Below are 20,679 nucleotides of genomic sequence, written 5' to 3'. Positions count from 1 at the left end.
ATCCAGTCAATTTTTGTATTTGTTTGAGGTCTTTTGGGATATCCAATTGTGACAGAGCTCGGATCTTGGCTGGGTTTGCTTCAATTCCTCTACCGAATACGATGAAGCCCAAGAGCTTTCCGGCTGGTACGCCGAAAACGCATTTTTCTGGGTCGAGCTTAATGTCATATGCTCGGAGATAGTTGAATGTGAGCTTTAAGTCATCTACTAGAGTTTCGACATGCTTGGATTTGATGACCACATCATCTACGTATGCCTCCACTGTTTTGCCGATCTGATTTGCCAGACATGTCTGGATCATGCGCTGATATGTTGCGCCGGCGTTTTTGAGCCTGAAGGGCATTGTGTTGAAGCAGAATGGGCCGTATGGAGCGACGAATGTTGTTGTGGCTTGGTCTGGCTCTGCCATCTTAATTTGGTGGTAGCCGTAGTATGCGTCGAGGAAACACAATGAATAGTGTCCTGCGGTAGCGTCGGTAATTTGATCAATGCGGGGAAGGGGGAAGGGATCCTTTGGGCAAGCCTTGTTAAGGTCCTTGAAATCGACACACAGGCGCCAGGATTTGTCCTTCTTTGGTACCATTACCAGGTTTGCTAGCCAGTCTGGATGTTTTATATCTCTAATGAATCCGGCCTCCAATAGTTTGGCTAATTCTTCTCCCATGGCATGTCTCTTGGGTTCGGAGAAGCACCGAAGAGCTTGTTTGACTGGCTTGAATCCTTTTAGGATATTTAGGCTGTGCTCGGCCAGCCGACGTGGGATCCCTGGCATGTCTGAAGGGTGCCAGGCAAAGATATCCTAATTTTCCCGTAGGAATTCTCGTAGTGCGGCGTCTACATCAGGTTTTAATTGTGCCCCGATGGAGGCCGTTTTTGTAGGGTCCGTTGGATGGACTTGGAATTTGACTATTTCGTCCGCCGATTTAAAAGAGGTGGACTTGGATCTCTTATCGAGTATCACATCGTCCCTGTTCACCGTGGAGCGCAGCGCAGTGAGTTCTTCGTCCGCTAGGGCTTCGGATAGTGCCTCCAGGGCAAGTGCGGCTGTTTTATTTTTGGCGCGGAGTGCTATGTCCGGGTCACTAGCAAGAGTGATGATTCCGTTGGGTCCGGACATTTTGAGCTTCATGTACCCGTAATGGGGTATAGCTTGAAAAATTGTGAATGCCTCTTGCCCTAATAGAGTGTGGTATCCGCTGCTGAACGAGGCCACTTGGAATGTGACCTCCTCGGACATGTAATTGTCCGGCAAGTCGAACACCACATCTAGTGTAATTTTTCCTGTACATCATGCTTCCCTACTGGGGATTATTCCTCTAAAGGTTACGCTGCTCCGCTCAATGCGGCTCCAGTCTATTTCCATTTTTCAAAGGGTTTCCTCGTAAATGAGGTTTAATCCGCTGCCGCCATCCGTGAGTACCTTGGTAAGGCGAAAGCCGTCCACTATTGGACTGAGGACCAATGCGGCTGGTGCTCAGGTTGTTCGGAATTTAGGTTCGTCACTGGCGTTAAAGGTAATAGCCGTGTCACCCCATGGATTTATTGTTGCTACCTGGTGGATTTTGGCGAGGCTGCGGATTGTTCGTTTCCGCATTTTATTTGATGCGAAAGTTTCGAAGACTGTTAATACCGTACTGGTATTGCTGGGCTGGATCTCTGGAGCTAGAAGCTCTTCGCCACTTTTGGCCACCTGCCGTAGTATCCAACATGCTCTAAGGCTATGAGTTGGCGTGGCGCCCTCTATACTATGAATTTTGCAGGGTCCGTTGAGCCATTCCTCCAGTACGGTTCCATGCCCTTTAAAGGGTTTTTGCTTTTTGGTATTTAACCCAGGTGCCTAGTAATGATGCACCCTTTTACTTTGGACTGGGGTTTTGTTCAAGGCCGGATTATCCCAAAATTTGATTTTGGTTTTCCAGGCGCTCTCCATCGCACAGTATTTTCGTACTATGGACGCCAAGTCGGCGAAGCATGTAATTTCACAACGACTTGCAGCGTTGAGGATTCCTTCGTCCGTGCAATTAATGCAAAAGAATGAAATTGCGTCCTCTTCACAGCAGTCCTTCATCCTGTTCATGACCAGGAGGAATTTGGCCCAGTAATGATGTACTTTTTTTTAAAGCTTAGGACAATGAGGGCAACCCCCCACTGACTTTATATTACTTCAACCAACACAGCCTACAACACACACTCACCCTAGGGCTACATGGTGCCGACTATTTTACAACCACTACAGAGGGTGAGGGTAAGTAGAAAGGCAGAAAATAAAAGGGAAAACAACGCTAGTTACAACTTAGATGGAAGCAACTAAATTGTCCACAAACGGGACCAAGGCCTCCTTGATTCTATGCCTCGGCATCCCAAAGTCATTTTTGAATCTTATCAGCCATCCATCAACCGAAGGCTCGACGCCTCTAAAGTGCTTGTTATTGTGTTCCTTCCACAGGCTCCAAGCCGCGACGATGAAGACTTCCATAAACATGGGGCCCGACCACCTGCCCTTCGCCTCATGCACAAGCTGTATCCTGTTCCCGCCATCAGTCCACACCACCCCCAGCTTCCTCCAGTAATTTTTACTGAAAGTGCAGTTGAAGAAGAGGTGTTCCACCGTCTCTTCAGGTGGATTAACACACAGGAGACATGTATATACATCATCTCTCAGCTTCATGCCCCTCCTCTTTAGCATGTTTCTAGTGTTTAGCCTGTTCGCAAGGAGCAGCCAAGCAAAAAACCCTCCACTTGTTGGTGCATTTTGATCGCCATATCCATTTGAATGCATCATCGGCCACCACCTCACGGAAGCAGTGCTCATAGTATTTGTTGGCTGCAAAATCCCCCGATCCCCAAGTACACCTCCAAACGTCAGCAGTATCCTTTATTTCGGTTTTGGCTAGGCCTCTTTGGAGGTCGTGCAACTCCTCTCTGGCTTGAGGGGAGAGTGGCAGTTGGAAGTTATGTTCGAGAGTCGGTGCAGTCAGCAGCGTTCTCACCGAGACATGCGCAGCAAAAGAGAACAGACGGGGGTGGCTGTCACTGATTATCCGGTCATGCCACAGATCTTTCTAGAAGAGGACCATGTCCCCTCTTCCCACTTCAACCGCCGTGACCCCCCTGTACGCTGGTGTGAGCTGAAGGATGTCACACCACCAGAACGAGCCGCGGTGCTCAGTTGCATGCGGAACCAATCCCTCATAGTATGTAGACCAAATCAGGTCAACCCACGGTACATCACGGCGGTTGTAAATTTTGTGCAGCTGCTTAAGCAACAGGGCCTGGTTCTGGGTCTGGAGATCAATGATCCCCAGCCCTCCCTTCTCCTTGGGATGACAGACTAGGGCCCACACTGCCAAGGAAACAACCTTGTGCCCGTCGTCAGTGTTCTTCGCCCAGAGACAGTAACGCCTAAGCTTGTCCAGATGTTCCAAGAATTTTGAAGGGAGTTTGATGGAGCACATAGCATAAATTGCCAGGGATGTGATCACCGAGTTGACCAGCGTTAGTTTTGACCCGAGGTCCAGAAGCGAGGCAGCAGTAGAGAGTCTGCACTCGATCGAAGCAACAAGCGGCATTAGGTCAGCCACAGTTGGCCTGGCCGTGCCCATGGGCATGCCCAAATACGTGAAAGGCATCTTGCCCACCTTGCATCCAAAAACCCCAGCCAAGCTATCTGTTGCCTCATCCGCCGTGTTAACAGTCATCAGCGTGGATTTTTGAAAGTTGATGCGCAGGCCAATGGAGGAGGCATAATCTTGCAGAATGGATTTGATCGTCGGCGCTTGCGCCAGATCAGCCGGCATCACCAGGATAGTACCATCGGCATAATGGATCACAGGATAGTCATTCTCCACTGTCGGCAGCGGCAACTGAAGATGCCCACTGCGATATGCGTCATTGATGGCTGCTTGGAGAAGATCAGCCGCCAAAACGAAGATGAGTAGGGACAGCGGGTCACCCTGACGCACACCTCTCTTGCAGAAGAACTACCGACCGGGGGTTCCATTAAGCAGCACTGAGGATTTGGCAGTCGAGAACAAGCAACGGATCCACCCTAGCCAGCGGTCATCAAAACCCATGCACTCCATAATCTGCAACATCGGAGCATGTTCAATCATGTCGAAGGCCTTCGCGAAATCAAGTTTGAGGATGGTGATTTCACGCCTCGAATTTTGGCACTGGTGTATGAATTTGTACGCCCATGCCACACAGTCTTGGATCAACCTGCCCTTCAAGAAGTCGTACTGGTTACGGTGGATAACCCTAAGGACCACCAACTGCAACCGATTGGCCAAGAGCTTCGTCAGAAGTTTGAGACAGCAGTTTAGGAGTGTTATAGGGCGAAAGTCATCAGCTGTCTTAGGCGACTGCGTCTTCAGGATCAAAGTAATGAAACCAGTGTTCAGGCTTTCCAAGTCCAAAGTACCTGCATGAAAGTCGAAACAAAGCCTATAGAACTCCTCCTTAATGATATGCCAGCAAGCTTTCATGAAACTGCCACTGAAACCATCCGGTCTGGGGGCACGGTCCGACGACATCTCCTTGACCACCTGATCAATCTCCTCCCGAGTGAATGGTCGAGATAACTCCTGCAGTCCATCCACCCGCTTGATGATACGATCAAGATCAAACTTCAAGTTGGTAGGGTTGGAGCATCCTAGCTGATCTTTGTAAGTTTGGAGAAGGACCGCCTCTTTGCCTACATGATCATAAACTACAGTGTCGTCCGATAGGCGAAGCGAGGCAATGTTATTTCTACGGAAGCGCTAGGTCGCAACCCTATGGAAGAACTTTGTATTGCCATCCCCAAACTTGAATTGTCTGACGGTACATCTCTTCTTCCAATATGCCTTTTTGCACTCCAAGAGATGCAGGAGATGTGCTTTAAGGATTTTTCTGAAGTTCGATTCTGGCACAGTCAGGCAGCGACGATCCTCCAAGGCATCAAGCTCTAGGAGGGTATTATTACAGTTTTCAATCAGCACAGACAGCTTCGAGATCTTCTTGCTCCACTACTTCAGATCATACCGAAGGGTTTTGAGTTTTTTACATAGAAGCATAGCTTTATTTGGGGCGTAGCAACGTTTATTCCACGACCGCTGAACCACATCAAAAAAACCCGGCTGCTTGATCCAGTAGTCCTCGAAACGAAACAGTTTAGTTTTGGGTATTTTGGACTGGATGCTGACATAGCACGGTACATGATCCGACGTGGGTTTCCCCAAGGGCATGACTACAGTGTTTGGAAATTTGACAGCTTAGTTGACAGAGGTAAAATGCCAATCCAACTGTTCGAGGGGTGGGTTAGATTGCATGTTGCTCCAAGTGAATGATCGGCCTTTGATTGGCAGCTCCACCAGCGACTGTTTACGTATGAATTCATTGAAGATGAGCATGTCATTAGCATCACCTCCCCCACAGTTACGGTTATCAGGTGCCCTAATGTAGTTAAAATCGCCCAAGACAAGCCAATCCTCCCTAATGGGTATTTGGAGATCAAAAAGCCACGCAGTGAACAGAGATCTATTCGGATCAGAGCAAGGACCGTAGACGTTAACGGGCGTCCACACGTCATTTGATTGAGTTGAGGTAAGCCTAACGCCGAGTGCAAACGATTCAGAAAAGACAGACACACCCGTGAACATTGAACTCATCCACGCGGTTAACAAGCCACCAGAATTACCAACCGACAGCACAAATTCAAACATATCAAACTTCTTAGGGCAAAATAGCTTAACAAACGACACATCAAAAGATTCACGTTTTGTTTCTTGAAAGCAAACTACCGAACTACCACTAATCTCGATCGCATTACGGATCGCCAACTGCTTCTTTTTAGAGTTGATTCCACGAATGTTCCAACAAAGAACATTCCAGTGTTTATTTGCTGCCATCTGAATCTAGTTCAGCTCTGGATCGGCACCACGGTCTCCAGCCAGGAGCTTCTGTGCACCGAGATCTTCTTTGGTATCCTACATTGCTCAATACCCACACGCTGCAATTGTTGGATCGGAGTTGGTGGTGGCAGTTCATTAGACTGGCCCGCGACAGGCTGCAGCAGTACTGGGCAGGGATCTGTCGCCTTGGAGGAACAGGCAACCACTGGAGCGCCCCTAGCCTTGACTTTAGACTGTGTCTTTTTGGCGTCAACAACTAGATTAACCTTGAAGCCATCGTACCTCATTGCCCTGGAGCTGCGCCTCAAGGAGGTTGTATCAATTGGCATCTTCTCGGCAAGGATCATCCTCTGGATGTGTTTGTTCAGTGGCTTGGCATTGATAACTATCAGATCTTCCGAGGTAGCAGCCGCACCACCACCAATCGGTCTAGCGGAGGCAACCCAGGCGGAAGGGTGCGTAGTAACAGTCCTAAATTCAGCAGGAACAGTGATAACATCTGAGAGAGGAGGTAACAGTTCAGTCCATGGGCGAATCTGCATATTCAGATAGCGCACTCCCTCCAGAACAGCAACAGAAGCATTGAGAAAAACAGCAAGAGGACTCAGAGGAAAGAAAGCATTTGACAGACCTTCCTCAGACGCAACAATACAACGGGTGTACCTCCCAAAGGAAATCAGCCAAAGAAACTACAGAAATTCTCGCCCCAAATCAGACTGCACCTCAATAGCAAGAGAGCCACCATTAGCTCGCACAAATCGTATCCCAGAGGTAGGTGCACCGTTAATCAGTGCATCCGCCGCTTCAGTAATATCAGAGTACACCGACCATTCATCCTGAGGATCATCAGAGATGTTGCTGTCCTGTTCCACTCCATCCATGAGAGAGGGCCCTGTATACTGAAAAAGCATTCTGAAACTGAATCCTCTATAGGGAGGAGGAGCAACTGGCCAGACCCCCATCCATCATTCTGTGTTGGCTGCTGCTGTGGTAGTTGCTGCTCCCAAGCTGCATCAACTTGCTGCTGCAACCAACGTTGGTGGTCAAGAGCCCACTGTTGCGTCGTAGTCAGGTACGGTAGATCATATGGATGCGGGGAGGCGTTCATCGGCGGAGCTTCATCCTCATTTCCTACCAGGTCAGGAATTGTGTGCCTGCCGTTGAGCACATAAACAGGTACAGACTAGGACCGCCCCATACCAGGCAGCGTGCCAATGTGCTTGATCACTAGACTGTGAGGAACCTGCGTGATATCGCTAATGATAACCCACACCAGCACGTGCTCCTTGTTATGCCCCGGCCTGTGCCAGAGATCTAACTTCCCAAAGCAGGACACCGCCTTGTTGATATAGTGGTCATTCTGGTAATCCATGGGGAAGGCAAGAAACAAAACCCAGGCAACATACTGAAACGGACAACGATGCATATTTTCTCCCTCGTCATGTGGCACGAAAGAGAAGGTCATATCATCATCAAGAGGATCAAGTTGATGTGGACTTTCCTGAATGTATTGATCCCTCATAGCCACATCCGCAAACGCCACCATCCCCACCCCGATAGGATAAACAAAAGCATCAGGTACCTCAAGATGAAAATCCTCCACCATGATACGAACCACCTCATCTAACACCATTTGCTTCTGATGATCTGGGACAGGGGGAACCGTGGTGACGATGGCGTACCTCTCGTGGCTCAGCGGCGGGTCGTCCACCACCATCATGTTGCGAGCCAACCTGTGGTCCGGCCCGCGTTCAATCCGAGCTCCCATCGGCACGAACTGGAACGGCCTCGCCGGGAAGTTGGCCATTGCTTTGGTTGTTGTGGTGGCGGTCACAGAAGTCAATGGCGGAGTAGGGGAGGAGGAAGAGGAGGGCTTGTCTCTCTGCTCTTTGGCTGTCAGGGGCGGCAGGCTAGGAAAATGGGGTGCAGGGCGAAGCAGAATCGTCCGCCCAATGGAAATCGGGGGAGGGGGCCCAGCTTCTGGTTTTTTCCTTTTGGGACACCATATCAATTTTTTATTAGGAAAAGTAAGATTCTGTGATTGAGGGAGCGTTGCGAGCCTTGGCAGCGGATCCAAATTAATGCGAGCTTGCCTTTCCACCTTCCTCGGACGCCAGAAAAGACGAGGTCCGATTTGGAGCCGCACTAGTATCCCTCATGGCCCATAAAATTACAGCGCTTGCACCAAAGAAGCCCGGGGCAAAAATCTCTGTGGTGGGCCATACTATTATAGCTCATGCAAACCCGGCTGGGCCGGCCCAAATTCCCCATGCACACGCATGCACATAGAAAGTTATGGCAGGAGCTACAACTTTTGGCATGGCAGTGATCAGAATCATGATCTCCCTCGAAGCACCTGGCGCATCTGCCCAAAAGGCGGTGAATAAAGTCCGAGGGAGGTAAATCTTGTAAATCATAGGCTTGCCGAATATGTGCCTCCTCATAATTAGCTTGCCTTAGATCTAGGATATTTTCCAAAACCAAGTTTGGAATAGAGCGCCAAATCTGCTCACGATGATTCTTACGTATGAATTTTTTGGTATTGTTGGCAAGTCGAACCGTCGAAACCGGGATAGTCAAACTACCAAAAATCAAACTTTTTTGCATGTTCTCTGGATTAGCATTGTTTTTCATCCGGTCATCCAAACCAAGATCATGCTGAGGTGCTCTATGATGAGAGAGAACTGCTTCGAATGAGCTCAAAAGATTATTAGAACGCTCAATATTAATACCAAATTTGGCCAACTCCTTCGATGCAGAAGTATCTTAGGCAGCACTTTTCTCAAGAAATTGCAGGTTAGTGCAAATGGCTTTAGGTGCACTGCCAGCAACAGTATGATTGCTGCACTCAGGTGGATCCACTCTTGGTATATTCCACGGGTGTTTGAAGAGGCCAAAATGACAAGTAAATTCTGGCCAAACTCTATCCCGTAGAGCATAGATGAAATGACCCACTTTGTTCGAGGCCACATAGAACCAAAAATTCCTAGCTCCAATAGATTCAACTTTGAAACCAGAAGCAAGACCACCAATGCAACATTGTAGTGCCAAACCAACCGACGCACAAGATAGGGGGAAAGAGGCAGAAGAAAACGTGACCACCAAGAAGAATTCCTTGGAGGAAGAAGCCGGGGAGAAATGGACCATGGATCTGAAGCGCCTACGAACTTGGTCCTCGACCTTGATGCCGGGGTTGAAGTCCCAATGAAGGAGTCCTTCCATGGTGAGTTAGAGGGATCCATGGCCGCCGGCATTGGAGGTGGAGGGGGTGGAGGTGGAGGGTGGAGGGGGAGCCATTGCACGCCTCTTCCCAAATATTGAGTAATGATGTACTGTTTCAGTGGGCTCTTGCCGGATTTGGGATAGATCGCTTATGTTTGGGTGGGCGGGTGTAGTTAAATTCCGAACTCCGTCCGATCTAAGACTCAGGGGCCAAGAAGCTTCAAAACTTGGAAGCTTGGGTTCTTGGATGTTGTCCGATGAATCTGGCCCGCTGCCTGACTTTAAGTTCGGGGCTTGAGTGGTGTTCTCCCCTCCGCGGGAATCCGGCATGGAGGGGTCAGGAATCCGGACATAGCTAGTCCTTAGGATAGAAGAAGGATCGCCGTATTGTTCCTCTACCACAGCAACGTGGTGGGTAGCCTAGGGAGAGTTAATCTCTCTCAGATCGGTTTTAGGCCCAATCTGGTCGTAGTCTGTAGTGACTCCCAGGGCGGCGATGCGATCCAAGAGCTCGTTCAAGGAGGAGAGCTCCATCGGATCTAACTGCTCGGCGAGTTCCGAATTGACGTGAAGATTGCTTTTGATGATCCGAGAAGTATCGTCGGTGCGGCGGCCGAACAGGCGGTCATAAGAAAACCCCCTAGCCGGAGAGTTTGGCCGATGGCCAAAGCTCCTTTGGCAACGGTGCCGTCTTTAAAGACGGGACAAGGCATCCTTCCTGATGGCAACGGCATAGAGGAACTCTTAATGAAAGCATCAATGTCGGTGTCAAAACCGGCGGATCTCGGGTAGGGGTTCCCGAACTGTGCGTCTAGGCGGATGATAACAGGAGACAAGGTACACGATGTTTTTACCCAAGTTCGGGCCCTCTCGATGAAGGTAAAACCCTACTCCTGCTTGATTAATATTGATGATATGGGTAGTACAAGAGTAGATCTACCACGAGATCAGAGAGGCTAAACCCTAGAAGCTAGCCTATGGTATGATTGTTGTTCGTCCTACGGACTAAAACCCTCCGGTTTATATAGACACCGGAGAGGGTTAGGGTTACACAGAGTCGGTTACAATGGTAGGAGATCTACATATCCGTATCGCCAAGCTTGCCTTCCACGCCAAGGAAAGTCCCATGCGGACACGGGACGAAGTCTTCAATCTTGTATCTTCATAGTCTAGGAGTCCAGCCAACGGTGATAGTTCGGCCTCTCTCTCCCTCCCTCCCTCCCTCCCTCCCTCTCTCTCTCTCTCTCTCTCTCTCTCTCTCTCTCTCTCTCTCTCTCTGCATAAGGTTCTTTCATTCGTTTATCCTTCGTCCAACCTTTTCTCTCATCTTTGTTATTTTTCACCGGGTTCCCTTGAAAACTGCCTCAACTGTCTCAACAATAAGTGTTTACCAAATAAAATCCTATTTTGTTTACATAATCAAATTAATACGAACAGGTAAACCACATGTCAACCTACTATAATATTTATGCCCCCATGGCGACGCACCGTGTAATTATCCAGTTTCAATAAAAGTACGGTTACGCGCATCCAAGAATGAGATTGCAGAGAGCAGGGAGGATTAACCTTTGTTGCTTTGTTTTCCTTTTTTGTTATCTCTTTCTTTCTCTGTGGGCCCATGCACATATGCGGTTTGTTTCTCCTTGCAAGCATCCTTTTACTGAATCTATTTGTGTCGGTACCTCAACCTGCAAGTGTTGATCAAAAGTAGAAAAGCACGACCTGGCCCAAAATAGATCACTATTCACTTGCTGTCCTCTTTGTCTCAAGGTCCAGCCCTTGCTCTTGGTTGTTGCGGTTTGTTGCCAAACTGTTGGAAAGTGCCCGACCGAAGAAAGTAATGGCACCGTCACTGTGAACTGCTTCCACTCACTCAAGGAGATGAACCACCATAGCTAATAAAACATCACAAGGAAAAAATGAAAGAAAGAAAACAACACTATCTTGTCTCCATTATTCAAGTGAGACATATCTATGTGCCAGCGAACAAACAATAAGAGAATTCCAAAGATTGCAATTATCCACTTATTTAGGGGATCTATGAGGTCAGTCACATGCGATGCACATGACTAATTATTGGGGAAGGTGCTACCAAATCATAGGGCTGCATGCTAAAGGTGAAAGAGAAGCAACCTCCCAGTTGACCTCTCCCCATGAGCCGAGATGCTGCCATGTCAAGAAGAAGCGTCTGCGCGACACTAGATTTGTTTGGGCTCGACCAAAGCAGCTTGCCATTTCCTTTCTCTTTTCCCCCTCCTTTGATTTATTCCTCTCCCTTTTTCTTTTTCGCGTATTTGATCCCTATCTACCATGCAATTTTAGGCTATATTTTTATAGATCAGTAAAGGATGATGCATCCATAAAAAAAAAGAGTAAAGGATGATGCACTAGGGATTGCATCATGGGGTCTGGGGTCAGATGACCGAGGACTTTTCCTTGTAAATAATCAATGGCATGGAGCTCGACACAAGCAACGCAGATACTATTTCTTGGATCTTGACCTGGCATTCATGATCTGCATTCTGATTTTAAAGGTGTTTATTTATATGTCCTCAACTCAAACTACTAGTACAAGCTACCACCATAATGTAAAAGTTTTGTGTCCCTGGAACTCCTGTTGTCATCCTCTCAAACTCAAATGATGAGAAAGTCAAACTATACGCACCTAGCCCGAACTTGCCAATACTTTTCTTGACTTGACTTGTGCTTGCTGCTACTTAATCATATGGTATCAGCATCACTGGTGGTATTCTTCTATGCTCTCTAGCAAATTTTTATGCGCGTCGTAATCCCCATCTGTCCAATCCTCTTCAAGTATACGATATATAATCCAGAGGCAAGAATTGGCCTCCTAAATTACGCGTTTACGACCACTATGAAACTAAGATTACGCTATAAATAAACCATGATTGCAGCAACAGTTGGCCAATCAACTTTCAGACAAATATGTCCTTGTAAGAGATTGGTTGAAACAGCTCAGCTGGGTGGACAGTGATGGGGAGATAGTTGAAAGGAGGTAGAACTACTTCACATGCTGTCTACAAGGCGCTACTTGTGCTCACCTGCTTCTCTCTCTCTCTTTCTGTCTCTCTCCAGATTCAGTCAAGGAGGAGTTGGATTAAAGGTAGAAGAAGAGGAGACGGCATCTAGATCAAGGCTCCGACATTCGTTCCTTTAGAGCAGGGATAACTTGTGCTTCAATCCTTGCTTGTCACGTCTTGATGATCTTTTTAGCTTCCTCTTTTCTTTGATTCTAAGATCCAACGGCTCACATTATGCCATGAATACCACCTTCGGACTGGTATACAAGGCGTTATCCTGTTTTTGGGGTAATTCTGTCCAACGCACCCACCTTGGCCTCTGAAAAATTCCGGCGACACATAGTGACGATGGAGTAAGAAAATACAAGTTATATTCCCCCAGAAATATACCACTGGATTTGCATTCGAAAGATGTTTCCGGCAGCCTGCTTTTACTGTTATGTATGCAGCACAAAACTAGAGCTCTAGTCCGATGTAGTTGGCGACCAAATTCTACTAAAGTTGTACTAAAGCAACGTCAATTAATATGAATCGGAGGGAGTATAAGAACACCCAAAGATGCAAAGTGAAAGTTCATAATTGATGGGCTCCTGATTTTCTTTGAAAAGAACGCGTTAATGTCAAAATTTTCAGTTTTCCAAAGAAAGGAACTGACAGTATTTTGATAAACATGTTCAGCATATGATTTACCTGGAGATGGATCCATATGGTGGGCAAGAGAACATTATCAGCAGGGACAAATAATTAAGCACACCAGTCACTTGTGGACGGCGGAATAATTTGGAGGCTACAAAAGCAGCCTCTCCCTCCAGACCACATCATCACAGCCCAACACGCCAAAAAGAACAATTGGCCACACATACCACCCCCTAAAAACAAATGCCAGGTACACCTTTTTGTATGCAAACTACTAGAAGACCTGTGTCCACCATAGCGTAGAGAAGCTTCCTTGGACCATCAATGGCAGCTCAGCAACAAAATACCATCCCATCTCACTCACATGCACAGGGATCATGATTGACTTGTACTATGTTATTGCCCACTACGACGCTTGAGCCGCAAGTGATAAGCGCCCCAGAGGGAATTATGTAAAGGGTTTGCTCGCTTCTCGCTTAAGCCTGCCCAGAATATGAACATCAATACCGCCTTTTTCTTTTCAAACTGATAGGGGTCTGAAAAGCAGATGAAGAGAAAGAGCAGAGTTAGATATATATCACGACGGAATATACAAGGAAAAGCACAGGAATGTACACAAATTCATGTGACGAGTTCTACAACTTTGGGACACGCGAGAAACATTATCTTTTTGCTTGAACCCATGATCAGTTCACACGTAGTCAGCTTAGATGCAGCTTTGTGTGAACTTTGTTAACAATATCACTAACACCACTGTTGTGTTCCCCACATGAACTTTATAGTGGTGCTATCATGACTGCAAAAAAATAAAAATAAAAACTGGTTGCAATGCATAGCAAAGCCCTACTGGATATGTTATTCGATCAGGAACTGGGCAAGCAGGGCTGGGAAGTTCAGACACCAAAATTCAGCAAACTAACGAGCGAGAACAAACTCACGTGAGATGAGATTCCTACAATTAAACATTAACAGATATAATTGCCATCCATCAGGAGGTTCTCTCTTAAAAGTTTTTTATCTATGTGCAAGAGAAATTACATATGCACAGGCTTAATGTAAACTGCAAAACACCTCTTTGTTACACTAAGAGGACAGACGACGACAAGACAGCAATTATATCTTTCACAAAAGAGAGGTATCATTTAAAGCAGTGTTGTATCACTTGAATGACTAGGATATCAAGAAGCCATCATCTGAAGAAAAAGAAAAGGAACCTTAAAAGTTATATGACACCTTAGCAGTTAGCATATAATATGTCCCAAGCTGTGTAACTTGTCAGTTTTCCTCAATCTAGCATATACTCCTTCCGTCCCAAAGTAGATGTCTCAACCTTAGTACAACTTTGTACTAAAGTTCGTACAAAGTTGAGACACTTATTTTGGGACGAAGGGAGTAGTAACTAAGGACTACCATAGAATAAGCACATATTTCACTAACTAAAGATCCACAAATTGCAGGGATGCCAGAGACAGAAGATGATGGTTGAAACAACCAAGTGTTGCTGCTGCACTGCAAACAAGTCAGAAATTGGGCAATTCTTACCCAAAATCACGAAGGAACAGAAGTGATCTCCAAGAATATTTCATCAGCATCCACTTTTTTTCATCTGCGGTACCCTCTTACAAAACGTTTGATGTCTGCAAAGTCTAAAACTGCCTCCACGTCGCAAAAAGATGAGCTCCACTTTGTACTAATGAAGTCGACAAGAAACTCTGACTGCTTGTTGCCATTTGTCTGCCACACAGACACAAAGAGATTTTTGCATGTTACGTCAGTGAAAATACTAATATTCCTTCAGGACTTGCGAAGCAACAAATCCAAAAAAAGCGAAAGCATGATGTGCATCTGAGGGAATACCAATCAAGGCACTGTAGGGTAGCACATATAAAAGCAACACAGCTTGTTCCATGTTATGTGATACTCCCTCAGTTAATATGAGATGTTTGGATATATCAATATGACAATATGTACTACATACAGAATGAAATGAGTGACCAAACACACTAAAATGCGTCTATATACATCCGAATCAGAAAAGAATTAGAACATCTTATAGTAATGAATGGAGGGAGTATCTCTTTATGATCTTGTAAGCAAGTGCACAACCAATCACTTACAAAATAATTATCTGAAAGTCATAAAAACGAAATTGCTCCTACAGCTAAACATGAAACATATTGGTAACAATTTAAGCCCATATTGGACTGAATTATTCGTTTGAAGTTATCTAGCAACTTACAGTGTCATGTACAATGGTGATGGTAGTTAACAAAAATATGCAAATCTAAGATACATGACATCTGAGGATGCTTTACCTCAAAAACAAAGAAACCACCAGGCATCAGTGCCGAAGATAATCCTTCACATAGATGAAGCAAATGATCAAGGCCATCTTTGCCTCCATCAAGTGCCAATTTTGGTTCATGCCAACCAACTTCAGGTTGCAGGCCAGGTAGATCATCAGTTGGTATGTATGGAGGGTTACTAATGACACCCATCAGTTTTCCTTTGACATCTTCTAGAGGTTCAAACCATGAGCCGCGCCTTATCTCAACTTTATCCTATTTTCAGTACACAACATTAACAATGAGAATTCATATGTAGTTCTGCAAAGCAATGCAAATTTAACTGTGCAGAACAATTAAAACCCGGAAGCAGTAGCCAATAATTTTGCTTCTGGGAGTAGCTGCAGTAGCAAGTAGCTCTTATAAGAAGGTGTAATAGACTAAAAGTACAGTTACTAATAAAATGTGTTCTAACTCGAATATTTCCTTGAACATAAAATATGTTCTAGGCCTTCCAAAATCAGAATCTCAAACAAACACATCAGATTCTTACCTAGCTTCCTAGAATCGATTTTGGAAAATGAACTACCAGGCAAGCCAAGCCGGAAGCAGCGATTTTGGTGATTCTGGCGATTCTGCACCTTCCCACAAAAGAAAATGGTTTATTTTCACTCCTTGCACCTGTTTCCAGTCAATATTACAATGAAACTGCCACTGCAGCCCTATCTGAGCGAACTGTCCCAGCCACACATCTCTCGTCTCCCCAAAGCTATTCCCCCACCGGCATCTTTGCTCACCGCGTCCTCCACCCGTGACTCTTCTCTCCTCTCATCTCTCCCGTCTGATCCAAGGGCCTCCCAAAGGGCCTCGCCACGCCAGCCATCTCCTCCCGTCGCTTGCGTCCAACACCTCGCTGCCCAGCATGCCGAACTCCTTGCCGCCGTGATCCGAGACCTCCGTGAGCGGCGGCAGCTTCCCGTCCAGATCCCCGTTGGCAACCATGGCCTCATCGTAGTAATCGAACTGGGACCTGCTGGTGGCGTAGAAGTCCTCGGACAGGCTGGCACCGTGGATGTAGAACAGCGGCTCGTTCGGCGTCCTCCCACAGGGCCTCCAACCGTCTCCTCCTGCACCGCTCTCGTCGGTGGTCAGCTTCGTCCTTGCCGCGCCCTTCCACGCTCTGGTCCGGCCTCACCAACCCCGCCGCCCCGAGCTTCCTCCTGTGCTGCCTCCTGCACCAAAATCTCCACCTTCTCCCTCATGGACAGTCTTGGGGATGAGTAGTTGCTCAGTTCATGTGTGTTTTCTGAGAATGTGTATGTATATCTGTATGTATGTATGTATGTATGAATTGGAAGATTTGTGAATTGTTCAATGAATGTGACTAGTTCTGCAGGTTTCATGATTAACCAATTCATTCAGGGGCGTTGTAGACATTTCACAACAGTTCTAATTTTCCAAAAGCAGGGAAAACAAACGGAGAACTTCTGATTCCCAAAATCTGTAGCCCCAGCCGATTCTTAGGAATCCAGGCCAAACCTGATTCTTAGGAATCTGTAGCCCAAACAAACAGGGCCTTAAACTCATTTCCTATTCAAGCTGATTAATCAGAAAATCTAAAACCTGGCAGTAGCCAAAAAAAATTCCAAGCTGATTAGTAAGAAATAAATTTTAGCTGTGCAAACAACTAAAACCCAGTGGTAGTAGCCATTTTTTTGCTTCAGGGTATAGTTGTGGGACTAACAGGAGCAAGTAAGTAGACTATGAAGTACAATTACTACTAAATGGTGTTCCAACTTGAAGTGTTTACCAAATGTAAATCTCAGTTGTGGTTTAACTCGCTTGCTATCTACACTAATAAGTCAAAATCAGAACATGAAACAACGTCACTTCCTGTAACCAGTATCAACCCATCCGATGTTGCGTCTTGGCAACAAATTAAAATCCACCCTACGCTGAATTTATTATGCTACGAGCAATTATATTTTGCCACCAATGCATGCAGCAATTCTTACACCATGTGCTTAACCATATCAACTGCATTTGTTATACAGCAAATATAAACTGATATATGACTAACCAAAGTATTCCGACATGAATTGGCATCTCCATTGAAACAAATAACCAAATAGACTTATCTACATGACCATTTGTATATAATCAAGTCGATTACTTACTGACATAGCACGACTTCACTTAAGGAAGTTGATCAGCGTATTGGTCACCTCCTTGATAATTGATATCACCATGTCGCTCAGCACCTTCATTTGGGCAATCTGTTGCTTCTGGATTTTCATGTTAATTAATGGGTGGGGCCTTGTCATCAACAAGCTTCAAGAATAGAAGCTTAAACATGCTGTGGTGATTTGCCTCGAGTGCCAACACTTCCTGCCCGATATACCAGTAAGAATCACACTTCTCTTTGAAGAGTTTCTCCAAATTACTCTTAGGCAGAACATGTTTGGCAACCTCATCTTTTTCTTGGACTCGGTTGGCTCGATGAGTTAGGCATGCAGCGCATTCCTGTTGCGCTAGGGCTTCTCGGCCACATTCTACTTCGAGGTAGCTGGCTTGGGCTGCACCATGTCAGCTTCGGACTCAATATCATGGGCATCAATGTCCTCGGAGTCAGACTCCGAGTCTCTCACCTTGTCCTCAGGTACATGATACTAAGTCTGAGAACTACAAGGTGCAACCCAAGCCAGCGCCCTTTCAAAAGAGAAAGTGGCCAAGAAGCCCCAATGCAAGAGGAAGGCACTGCAAGCCAAACTCGCCAAGCCAACCAAGCCCAAGAGGAAGGCCTTCTCATCTCAGATGAAGAGGATGTGAGCTAAGGTTGGCGAAGATGGTCTGTCTAAGAGTAATCTAGAGAAGCTCTTAAAGGAGAATTACGATTATTAGCGGTGCCTCAGGCAAGAGGTATTGACACTGGAGGCAAAATATCTCGGCATGTTTAAGCTTCCGTTCTTGAAGCTTGTTGATGAAATGCCAAGCCCTCAACACTAAAACCCAGAAGCAGCCCAAAACAAAGGTGCTGATGTGACACGGTGATACTAAGAAGGTGACAAATACGTTGATAAACTTGCTTAACTGAAGTCATGATAGGTTGCTAAACTGATCTTTTGTTATGAGCTTCCACTTGGTTAAAAATAAGTAACCGACTTGATTATATATACCATGGTCATGTTGAACAAGCCGCTGTCTGGTTATTTGTTTTGAATTTGGGTTGGTCATATATCAGTTCGTACTTGCTCTATAATAAATAAATGCAATAGATATGCTTAAGCACATGGTACAGCAATTGCCGCGTCCATTGGTGGCGAAAAAAAAATGCTGGTAGCACAATAATAATTATCCACCAATTTATGTCAGATATTTTGGTTGGTCATATATCAGATCGTACTTGTTGTATAACAAACAAATGCAGTTGATATGGTTAAGTACAAGGCGCTACAATTGTTGTGTCCATTGGTGGCAAAATAGAATTGCCGCTACATAATAAATGATTATCCACATTTCACCCTACACTACCTGTTTGACGGCACTGTCTTGAACTACATTGTAACACAGATTCAGTTAGCTCACTACACCGACGGATGATAACCAGGAGAACATCATGCATTATCTAGCAGGGTATAAGTGGCACCATTTTAGTTTGATCAGAGTGGCTGTAAAACAGCTTAAATTTCCCAATCCTAGACACAACCGAGATCGCCTCACCTGCACCCCGTACCTCTGGACGTTGAGCCGCGCGACCTCAACAGCGACCTTGCTGACGTCGGTGGCGAACACCCTCCCCCCGGGTCCCAGCATCCTGGCCACGGCCACGGCGATGGCGCCGCTGCCGGTCCCGAGGTCCGCCCACCACCCGTCCTGGAACCCCTCGACCGCCGCGACCATGTCCACGACGGCCTCCGTCTCGGGCCGCGGGATGAGCACGCCGTCCCGGACCGCGACCACCAGGTCCTTCCAGTGCTCGTTCCCGACCACGTACTGGAACGGGCGCCTGTCCCGGACGTGGCGGAGCCACAGAGCCTCGAGCTCATCGAGGGGCGCGCGGAGGAGGTGGGGCGCCGACGGGTCGGCGCTGGACGGGGCGGGGGCGGAGGCGTCGGCGAGGAGCCAGCGGAGGTGGCGGTGGAGGTGCGGAGCCGAGGGCGGGACGAGCGCGGCGGCCCGGCGGCGGAAGGCGGCGAGTGAGGCCTCCGGGACGGGGTGGGTCGGAGGGCGGAGGAAGAGCGGCGTGGGGTCTGCGTCCTCCGGGAGGTCGGGAGTGGTGGTACGCGGGGTGGGCGGCGTCAGCGCGGAGGCGGAGGCGGAGGAGTGGAGGGGTCTGAGGAGGAGGAGGAGGCGGCGGGGTTTGGGCTTGGGGAGGAGGAAGGCGGAGAGGATGGGTCGGGCGGACAGCGAGAGCATGGCTTCTTGAGAGAGAGGGGAAAGGAGGAGAAAAATGGCGGCTGAGGGAGTAAAAATGGACAGATTTGACCCTACAGGTTAGGGCATATACATACAAGACCCTTAAATCGGACGTCTGCGAACAGGTGGAAAAGACTTCATCGATAATGATGCAGGAGCCGCCATCCAACCATATCCTTACAATCATACCCTCATACATTTCAAACAGGATGTTAACAAACATGACGGACTTCATCAAACACGATGGAATTAAAAAAATAGGGCATAATTTTCATAAAACAGACATATTTCGTCTATAACTAAACCAAGCCCGCAAGACACAAAGTAGTAATTTTAGAAAAATAGCACAGTTTAACCATGCAAATATCTATAGCACAAAAAAAGTTTAAATTCAACGAGATATCGAGATGTTCAACAAGTTTTCCGAAAACATCCATTGCAAATTCAATGATGCTAGAGCCAGACTCGGCACATGTCGTCCCACACAAATTGCCCCTTAAACTTCATCCAACAAATGTATGTGCATGAATGGCCTGCCCTCAGTCATGTAGTACACCAAGGAAGCGCGTGCAGGCTATACAACATCTAGAGCAACACTGAGTGAATAAATGAATTAACCAACATGTAGAATAACAACAAGCAACACTTACGATATCTATATGATTGACGAGCCCAATGGCCAACTTGTATCCACTTGGTCAATCGCACCACAAAACTTCATGATGGAGATGCAGATGGCGTACCACCAATGCATTAGTGGCTTCACATTACATGCATGGATGACCATGTTGTAGAGTGCAAAGTTCTTTGCTCATGAAATGAAGCATACAAGCTTTGCCAAAAGGTCGGGCTCTTGTCCATGCCTACAAAGTCCGTAGAAATGGCCAACAACGCATCACACAACAAATTATCCTCGATCACCAGCACCCCGCCATGGTGCTTCTCACAACAATAATTAAAAAAAACTCAACGAATTTGATCGAACATCCGTCGGGCACGGTGTCCGCCATGGACGATGTTAGTAGGGGTGCGGAGGTACCTGGATGCGAAGGGATTCTTGGCTGGACAGCGGCATAATCCAAGGTGGACATGCACGTGGGTGGGTTTTGCGGACGGTCGAGGATGCCTAGGCGGCGACTAGAGAGGTACATCGATGACGTCAGACGATGAATGTGCAGATGAAAGAAA

General features: G+C 46.8%; 1 protein-coding gene and 1 pseudogene across 1 annotated transcript; one reads left to right on the top strand and one right to left on the bottom strand.

Moving 5' to 3' along the window:
- Positions 1–12,878: 12,878 nt before the first annotated feature.
- LOC123110367 (release factor glutamine methyltransferase) lies at positions 12,879–19,546 on the bottom strand. The gene is made up of 4 exons (XM_044530860.1): positions 18,796–19,546; positions 15,106–15,351; positions 14,333–14,524; positions 12,879–13,326 (listed from the first exon to the last, which is right to left on the bottom strand). The coding sequence occupies exons 1-3, from the start codon at positions 19,489–19,491 to the stop codon at positions 14,393–14,395; spliced, it is 1,074 nt and encodes a 357-aa protein (XP_044386795.1). The 5' UTR covers positions 19,492–19,546; the 3' UTR covers positions 12,879–13,326; positions 14,333–14,392.
- A 953-nt stretch (positions 19,547–20,499) lies between these two features.
- LOC123114627 (autophagy-related protein 8C-like) overlaps positions 20,500–20,679 on the top strand; it is a 34,775-nt pseudogene continuing 34,595 nt past the window's right edge.

This window comes from Triticum aestivum, chromosome 5B, assembly GCF_018294505.1.
Source record: "Triticum aestivum cultivar Chinese Spring chromosome 5B, IWGSC CS RefSeq v2.1, whole genome shotgun sequence".
NCBI lineage: Eukaryota > Viridiplantae > Streptophyta > Magnoliopsida > Poales > Poaceae > Triticum > Triticum aestivum.
Note: the sequence above shows the minus strand (reverse complement) of the source record. Positions and strands in the feature narration are given on the sequence as shown.

Excerpts from the sequence above, each read along its gene's own strand:
- LOC123110367 (XM_044530860.1), bottom strand. The coding sequence starts at position 19,491 with ATGCTCTCGCTGTCCGCCCGACCCATCCTCTCCGCCTTCCTCCTCCCC. Across the intron at positions 15,352-18,795 it reads TCCAGAGGTACGGGGTGCAG|GATAAAGTTGAGATAAGGCG; the intron begins GTGAGGCGATCT and ends TACTGAAAATAG. Across the intron at positions 14,525-15,105 it reads GTGGTTTCTTTGTTTTTGAG|ACAAATGGCAACAAGCAGTC; the intron begins GTAAAGCATCCT and ends TCTGTGTGGCAG.